This window comes from Protomyctophum parallelum (assembly GCF_964188405.1).
Source record: "Protomyctophum parallelum genome assembly, chromosome: 10".
Taxonomy (NCBI): domain Eukaryota; kingdom Metazoa; phylum Chordata; class Actinopteri; order Myctophiformes; family Myctophidae; genus Protomyctophum; species Protomyctophum parallelum.
Window position 1 is genome coordinate 15837992 of NC_139704.1, and position 9756 is coordinate 15847747.

The 9756-nt window shown below is 41.3% G+C and overlaps 1 protein-coding gene across 2 annotated transcripts in view; it reads right to left on the minus strand.

Annotated features, from left to right (window-relative positions):
* Positions 1-9535, minus strand: part of LOC310865130 (CSC1-like protein 2) — a 37965-nt gene extending 28430 nt beyond the window's left edge. For both annotated transcript variants that reach the window (XM_083774137.1, XM_083774136.1), the window contains exons 1-2: positions 9175-9535; positions 1302-1517 (exon numbers count right to left, since the gene is read on the minus strand). In XM_083774137.1, the coding sequence (XP_083630263.1) occupies positions 1302-1493 (192 nt within the window). In that variant the 5' untranslated portion in view covers positions 1494-1517; positions 9175-9535. The remainder of the gene's footprint in view (positions 1-1301; positions 1518-9174) is intronic.
* Positions 9536-9756: the final 221 nt, after the last annotated feature.

The window sequence follows — 9756 nt, forward strand, 5'->3', positions numbered from 1 at the left end:
GCCATGGGGGGTACTGCGCCCGGGTGCGTTTGTAATTGACTAATAAATTCATTAATAATCATTAATGTGTCAAATTGAAAAAAGGGCTTCGTTACGCCCTCCATATTCATATGGTCAATGCCTGTGGGAGTGATTGGTGCAGGCAGTAAGGAGCTACGGCAGTCACAGTGACACACAGACACACACACAGACATTGTTAGAATTATAGTATGATTACTACTCAAAATTTGAAGCTCTTGAATGGATGAAATTGGTGACACACCTGACAATACATTCTGTGCTTTAACTTTTAAACCACCACCTTTAACATTCAGCTATACCAGAGTAGCAGAATGCCTTGTTTTTAACACTAAATCAGATATTTTCAGCCAACAAGATATCTGGCATTGAGGGAAAAAAGGAGTGAGCTCTCCTGGGGGACTTCGATCAATTAAGCACATAGGATTTAATAAATTAACCGCTTGTCTTGAATCCAACGTCCCCATTCTGTGGTGAACATTTGATTAAAAATACTAGAGTGATGTCCCCATACCATTTTGTCTAATACCGATTCCAACAACTGCAACTTGCGTATAGGTTGATACAGAGTACCGATCCTATACAAATGCATAATAAAATTAATTCTTAGAACAATAAGTTACGGCATAGACTGGCCTACACATCCATACCAGCATTTCGGTATCGGAATAACTATAACCCATTTAGGACGGGAACCCCTTTTGGGGTTATTGTTGCTATCTACAGTATATAGCAGTCTCAGTCCTAAATGGGCTAAACAAAAGGTCACAAATTGGCTATTTTCGGTGACATTTCATGTAGGACAGGTATTATTGCATGTGGTCCCTGACCATTTAGTAATGCAGGATTATTATTATTTTCTTTCCACTAGTTTAGAAACCGTGAACTGAATGATCTGGTGGCCTATGATCGTCCATGTAGTCATTTGACAAGTTGGAGGTCAAGAAATTCAACAGAAAAAGGGAGTTAAGACTATCAAGAGGGGGAAGTGCACTGGATAGTCTGGTTGAGTCATAATTATTAGGAAGTATTAGTAGTCTTTAATGGCTTTAAGACCATTGGTTGAGAAACAGTGGGACGTATACAAATGGTATGCATATTATCAAGTGATACAAAAGCACTAATCTTAGCCCATACCCCATCCCAACACAAACAGTGGCCCCCAGCTTAAGTCCCCTGATGTAGGATGAAAAAAGAAAGGGGCTTAATATACCTGTAGATCCCTGTGGGTGGGACTCGGTCAATGGAGTATAGACTAGAGGGTGGTGGGTAAAGAGACTCACCAAGAAACACATGAAGTCCAGGGCAAGGACAGTGGGCACTCCTCCAAAAGGCAAACCCTGGAGCACAGTGCTGCGGATGCGGGCAGAGTAGCAATAGTCCTTGGTGTTGTTGGTAACGTCTGTGGCGCAGTTCCCATGGGGGCACGCTTGTGTCGCCCAAATGCCCATCATGAAAATCAACACTTGGTACATCACTCAGTGAAGCATATTGAGTATCTGAAAAGGGGGAATGTATGTAATTTAATAATAATAACAACAACAACAACAACAAACCAAACAGCAAGATTTTACAATGCTAACAAAAGATTACACACTTTAAAAAGCAATCAAAGCAAACAGATAAAACAGATAAAAACACAAGACTGGTATAAAAGACCCACTATAACCCCTTGAAGCTATGCTGCTCCGTAAATTAAGATCATTATCTGTTAGTGGTGCATTCAATTAATCAATATGGCAATATATCGATCAAAAATACGGATGATAGGTGAATCGATCGAGAGGCTGCTGTATCGATACGGCAATAAACGGCATGAATTATCTGGGTGACGCAGTGTTGACCAACGTATCTCTGTTTAACGTTATCAAAGCCCCCCTTGCCCCCTCTGTGGGCCTGAAAGTGTTTTATTGTATTTGTGCAACATGGTCATTATTTTGAATAGACGTATAATCAATATATATATCGATATATCATATCTTGGCCTCTGTATCGTGATCATATCCATCGTGAGATTGCAAGAAACATCCACCACTATTATCTGTTGCCCCTCATCTTGTTACTGTACAAAAGCATTATTCAACCTGTTCTGTTGTATTGTTCCTCTTGTTACTATATTGTCCATGGCTAACATAAACAAACTTTTCAGTATTACCCGTATTGCTTCTAGGATTATCAGACTTCCCACACCCACACATTCTCATATGAACAATAAGGCCATCCCACGCTTGGCACTTACAATAACAAATGCCACTGATCATTCCCTGTATCGCTACTTCAAACTCATGCCATCTATCCTTGAAGTGGGAAAAGGTTTGTTTTAGCAGGATTTTTGTCCCCTCAGCCATTGCAGCCTTTTTTTTCCTTTCTTTTTTTGGACTAAGGGTGGTACTAAAAGGCAAAGGGTTCACCCTCCGGGAGCATGACAATGTAAAGCCAATTCCATGGAAATCCAGACAGCAGTTCTCAAGATACCTTGCTTGTGTTGAAAGTGGTGGAGGGATGGACTAAAAAGTAAATATACTAAATAAGAACTATATGTATTAAAACATAATAGTATAAAATAAAAGCTAGTATGTAAATGTAAAAATAATGCCTAAATCTAGACATCTGGATGTCAAGCACAAATATTTTGTTTTCAACTAAAATAGATACCAGTGATGCGGCAGGGTACTCAGATGTTCAAACATCAGGTCAAAGAGTAATGACATTTCAGCTGATCAACTTATCACAATGAGCTCATATGAATCCGGGCACTTCAGGCCGACTCCTTCCGTGGTAAATATAGTTTGTTGCAAACGAAAAGGTATCAACTGAAAATTGTTGAAGCATCCTTTGTCTATACTTTTTGAGTTGAGTTTTGCCTAAATATAATTTAAGCACACATACTTTGACTTTGTAAGCAGTTGTTGTTTTGATTAATAGATATAAGATAATGAAGGCTACACTAAATTAAAGTGGAAATTATTTAGGTGGCCTAACATATTTACTTACTCAAACTAAAGCATCCAAACAACAAGCTCTGTCAATGTGGTGAGTAATGCATGGCGAAGGGCACAACATTCCCTAGAAGTAGAACATTACTTCTGATTGCAAAACATCAGAGCCCTCCAGCATATACAATAAATACATCATCTTAACTAGAACGATACAATATCGGTATTATCGGCTTATCGGGTCAAATTGAATTCACACTTTAAGATAGCTCTGGCCCATACCCATAGCCTTCTACTGCTTCTACGATTCTGCCCTGCGCAGTAAGGCTATGGGACTTTCAGTTTTAAAACTCAAATCAAAATCAGACCAGCCTGTCCTCTTTGGCGTAAATAAAAAGAACGTTTTTGCTACTCACCAAAACAAAGGCGGGTTGTGTCATTAGAAAGCCTACTTTCCTTAGTGGACGCACTCTGAGCCCCCCACCACACGTATAAACGGTACTTTTTGGCCAGAGGAAAAGATATTCTCTATGAGGCAGTTCTCTGGGCAATATCAGTAGAGGTCACAGCCGAGTAACTAAAAATATTTTTTTCCGGTGGAAACAAAATCCCCTTTTGGCCAAAAAGTACAGTTTATACGTGTGGTGGGGGGCTCAGAGTGCGTCCACTAAGGAAAGTAGGCTTTCTAATGACACAACTCGCCTTTGTTTTGGTGAGTAGTAAAATGTTCTTTTTATTTACGCCAAAGAGTAGAGGCTGGTCTGCATTCATGCGAGCGGCGGAAGTTGAGAGTAACATAGCTCTAAATGAAACGCATTAGAGCTATGGACCAGAGCTAACTTTAAGACAGCATGCGGAACAACCAGTTCACGAACATTACTGTCCAACAAACAAAAAGGCAGCAATTATTTTCTTCAATATGAAAGGTGTAGCCATAATTGTAGCATACTGAATTGTAAGGAGATGGTCAGACTTACATGTAGGCTGTGCAAGGGGCTCAAGGCATATCAGAAATTGAATGGTTGTGTGCCATGTAGCCTGTAGCGCACCAAAAGCAAAGAAGGTCTACAAGCTCACAACCCGTCACAGCATGTTGTGATCTTGACTTATATATTTGCTATTTTTGGTACGTGACATCACACTGCACAATTAGGGCATAGGTTGCAACTTGTCAAGGCCAGGCGTGCTGCCAAATGCACAGTTTCACTTCTATATACCGTACCCTTCGACCCACTATTACCAGTATTCACGATGCTGCTCATCTGCCTTTAACACTAACTCATTTATGGTCTCTGCTCCGGCCAGGAATGTTGTGACATCACTGGAGAAGGAGGCTGCTGCCGCTGAACAATAGACTGATAGAGGCCAGAGGGTGCAAATGGACCAGCCTCAACCCATGCAAAGAGACAACGTACCCCCTGTGTCTCACATAAAAATGAAACCGCTGCATGTCCTCGGCATGCAGCCATGGGTGTCAAACCACTGGAAAATCAACAACACAGACTTCTTTGGGAGGACTTGCAGCTTAGAAAAGAATACGTTGAAATGTATATACTGTACTGTGCCTAGACTAGCCATAGGCAGAGTAGACCTGCATCAATGCGATGCAAATTCATGGGCAGAGTAAAACAGGCTATGCTGGCATAAAACATATATCCAACTAAGAAATATGAGGTACTATACAAGCTGTGCTTGTTCTAGCTACTCTCTCATTTTGACTTTACATGCACACACTGTTGGTAATAATATGATATGCATACTAGTTAAAACACAGATAAACACTCCACTAAGGATTAAACAGCTCACTCTTGAGATCACTAGTTATTGTTGTTTTTCCTATATGCATGTTCATTTGTGCCTCTGAAAAACACTTTTAACTTTTAACACTTTTGTCACAAAGTGTTGTGATACGATTATATATTTATATTTGATCCTATGTTTCTTGACTGTAGTGAAGTACAGTATCATAGGTTACCATATTTCAAAGGGAAGGGCAGGTGTACGAAGTAAAAACAGACCATATTTAGTTCTGATTTTCTGAATCATGACCAAGCAGCAGGGAAATACTGTGTCACCTCAGGCTGGTTGCTATGGTACCGACAGTCTGCCGCAAATTCTCAAAATACAAACAAACATAACAGGGATGAAGGCAATGGGGGAGAAAATCACTTGGTAAATTAAATTGAGAACAGGTTTTGCTATTAAAGTGGACTTAACTGTGGTTCAAACATGTTGATACAACTATTAAACAAATAATAATAAAGCAGCTGTGAGTGAGAGGCAATAAAAAAAGTGAGATTCAGCCTGGGATCTACTGTAATAAAATGCCATAAAATGCAACCAAATGTAACATCTGAGACTAGCTTTTTAGGCTAAATCTACTTTGTGCCCAGGACATTTTAGTCGAACACTTTCTCAACTGGGATGCAAAAGCCAAAATTTGCATGAATGTACAATCTTCAAGGATGTGATTCTGGGGGGGGGGGGGGGGGGCACTTGAGTCCCCTGTCTAGACTTGTGTTCACTTCAGAAGTCGGATTAATTTGTTTTACCTGCCGTGTCCTAATAAAGTATTGGCACTCTGGCTATTGGCGTGTGCGGCCACTTTCTTCAAGATTCCCTCTGCACTTCAGAAGTCGACCATTTTGGTCACCAGAACCTTCAATCAACTTTATGAGCAATTCTCTCCAAAATACAGAAAGACCACGGTTGGCATTCCTATCATGGCAGTATCATCAGGGTAACTAACTATGGGTCCAGACTCCAGACCCGGTTACTCTGACTAATAACCTGCAAACTGATGAGATACCTATACTTGCCTATGTGAGACAAATTACAATTTCTGCACATTAAGTTAAGATGGATCAAACTCAAGCCCAGTGGAAGAAGAAATAAGTGTGGGCATGTTCAAGCTATGATCTTGAATCTAGGCTATACAAAATCATAGAAAGCCCCCATTACAGGTCTAAACAAAGAAGCAATACAACAGAACAAACAGTTCATGTTTACATGTACATCAAGTTACCTGAGCAAGCACTTGTGAGTTACAAGACAAAGCATTCTTATGCGACACACACACATACACAAATCGATATTAGGCCTAGTTAACTGAACATGTCTGTTCAAGATCCAGTTAACACTCATTCTCATTCACCCTTGCTTACAGGCTGATAACTACATACCTCTGTATGAACTGTGGGCTATTCATTCAATTACAAATAAATAATGATAATAATAATGATAACATTTATAACTAGAAAAAGTGCCCTTCCGGGCACAGGTCTCCACCAGGTTATCCACAGATCCGTGCAGTTAGAGGTAAAAACACTTTTTGGCCAGTTATAGCGCCACCTTGAGGCTGAGTTGAAATTGTTCATGTGGCATTTCGTCCTCGGCCTAGTGGGAATGTGGGTGCACAATTTCACGGAAATCACGCGATGTGTTCATGATTTGCAGCATTTTGTTTGAAACTGAGCACTCCTGTGAACTTTGGAAGCCAATCTTAACCAATCAGGATGGAGTCTGATAAATCTGAAAGACCCGTTTCGTTGAATGGCTCTAGAGAGACTGTGTACCAATTTGCGTGATGTTTGGACAAAATCTGTAGGTGTACTGTGCAAAAACTTGTTTTGCACAAAGCGGCCTCCTGGTGGCGCTATAACAGGCCGTTCTGGAAAGTTTGGGGCAGAGGTTCATGGTTGGCATCCAGGGAGTGTGTGTGCAAAATATGGCATCGAAAAACTTGTTTTGCACAAAGCGGCCTCCTGGTGGCGCTATAACAGGCCGTTCTGGAAAGTTTGGGGCAGAGGTTCATGGTTGGCATCCAGGGAGTGTGTGTGCAAAATATGGCATCGACCGGGTTAACGGTGGGCGAGATTAGCTGTTCACGGACACACGGACGGACACACGGACGGACGGAGTGCAAAACATACTCTCCCCACATGCCTTCGGCCTGGTGGAGACAATAACTTTGATATATTGGCTATTGTGAGAGTTATAAACCTTGATCTATTTCTGGGAAGAAGTAGCCTAATCTCAAACTACGGCGTCAAGTGTACACCCCATTAGCAAAGTTAGAAAAGCTCTATGCTGGTCTAGGTTTCCCACAGAATGATCTAAAATGTTTACAACAAGTGGAAATTATAATATAAACACCCAGATGGAATTTAGTTGGTATTTAATAATAAAATAAATATCCAATTTTAGTAGGCCTATGCAATTTCAGTACTTAGTTACTACTTAGCCTGCATGTCTTCTGTCAGACAACATTCCAAAGCTGATAGGAGCTGACCAGCCTGCCCTACAATGGTGAGAATTCTTTACATAAGCAAAGAGACAAATGACTTGGCAGATTAGCTAGAACTTATGTTGTTGGCCTTGTGGGTATTAGTCTGTAAATGATTGACAATGCAAATATTACTGAACACCTGAGCTTTGATTAGCACAGGATTCTGATAATGTGAAAGCACTCTAGCACTGGTGTTGTAACCATGACATTAGGACAACACAGACAAAATGTTCATTTCCATTGGAAAGATACTAAAATATGTCATCACTGGTGCCAAGAATCAGATCTATGTGATAAATGTATGTCTGTCAAAATATCACATATCGAAAGGGGACACAAGCAAAGTAATGTAGTACTATATGATGATAACAGGAAACTGCTTCAGGATTTGGGTGATTACCTGGAGCAAACCTTGCCTCATTTCAGCTCAGCAAGGACAAACGGATGTAAATACACCACAGAGCACACCTCTCTCAGTGTATTCACTTAAAACTATGACACACATTTTGTGACAGAGAGCCCCTGGCAATCTTGTCACTGCAACAGTGCAACGGAATTCAATGTCAAGAAGATTGAGGTGGCTGATCCACCCCCTATCTGGGGTGCTTTCCTTTTTACTGCAAAGGAAATTGTTATTTTTTATTTAGGCTGGTAAATGTCAAAGTCAAGATCATAAATAGGTACAGTTGTTACTTGATGCCAAAATAAAGTATAATTAGTTAGGGCAACATCACAAGATGAGCTGCACACTGAGTGTTAACTATGCATGGTCAATACAAGCATATTTATTTAACTAAACATAAACTTGCAAAGAAAGCTGGTGATGTTGTGTATGTCATAATGACTGCATTCAAATAAAACACTAATCCAGGGCAAGATGTCAAACTGATAATTGTCACTGCAAAGCGTTCCATCAGTGTTTAATATTTCATAGCGTAGTCATCCAACCCCAGTGCAGCTCATAAATACAAAATGAACAGGTCGCCTCATGTTTATTCCTTTTTGGCCATTGACCATGACTAGACTACACCATCAAAGCCAAAGGGCCAGATTATTAGCAGTCACATCTACCAGTCCCAGATTGTGGCTGCACGGGGTCACCGTCACCATTGCCCCCTCAATGATGAAGCACATTTGACTAAAGACAGCAGAGAGATTAGACCTGACCTGTGGAACTACGAAGGTTTCTCAACAGCAATGGTCACTCAGTCAGCACCAAGTAACACAGGATTTACTAATCATATCATACTAATCAACTCTATATCCAACATTTTACCATAGCCACAATAGCCAGCCAATCTAACACTAGATCTAATTACACAGTAAAAATCCAGTGCGGATTTTACTCAGGGTGTAAAAATGGAACCAAATGCACCCGTGCAGATGTGTAACTGAGTGTACAAAATGGTACCAAATGGACCCGAGGGTCCATTTGTACAATCTGACGGAACCGCTACACCGAAACACTGCGGTAGTTTCATTTGTACAATCTCAATAACGTTATCTTAACTATTATTATTATTGAGTATTTTCCCTTTATGTAAATCACACAGCCAGTTCCATGTCGCCTTTTAGAGCCTCTGCTCTGTCGCCGGGGAGTGTGTGACATGCATAAATAAGCATGAATGTCCCTGGTTCACGAACGTCGCGTTTTGACAACAACTATACACGGTTACACAAAAAGCACAGGGACATCTAACATCTACGAACGAGTCATTGTGATAGACAACATCGTGTATATATAATGAGCTTTACTAATCTCTGAATACAGTGGTGATTAATGGACGTAACAAAGCCTGCCGCAGATGCAATCGGAAGGTTGTGTGAGACAGTGAGAACAACACAACCAACCACCACAACCACGAAAACCACACACCACATCCTATAAGAAACAAACAGACGGGGGATGTAATTGTGAATCTATAATCTTACCTCGTTGTGTGGTCGTGTTCAGCGTTAGCCGATATTAGCCAACAGTCCGTTATTAACGTTAATAAGCTCCTCCGCGGTGGCGGTGCCGTTGAAGCTAAGAACAGGTGGAAGCTAGCTGGCTAACGCCCGTTAGCCGCTTCTTCCTCAGTGATTTACATAAAGCTTATTGTTCCAATCCACACACACACAACCGTGTCCGTCGGGCCCGGCGGCTAGAATTCCCAATGTTAACCAACTGACCGGGGAGGTAAACAACTGTCTCTGTCTGTACTGTACTCTGTACACTGTACAGTGTACGGATGAAGACGGTGACGAGGAGGGAGGAGGTCAGCCAGGAGGAGGACTTGTTACTTGTCACCGCGATACGTTACTGAGTGATAGAGAGAGCCGGTTGAACAACTACCACTAACCAGACCGACCAGAGACGGTAACCCGAGTATTGTATAGACAGAGTTGCGACATTGAGGGGGTCAGAAAACAGCCCGGTCACGTGGTTCATGTACTCGCGCGAGCCCCATAGACTCCAGTGCATTCTGTAAGCTTCCGGTGTCACTATTCGGCCAATAGAAGTCTGTGTAGAAG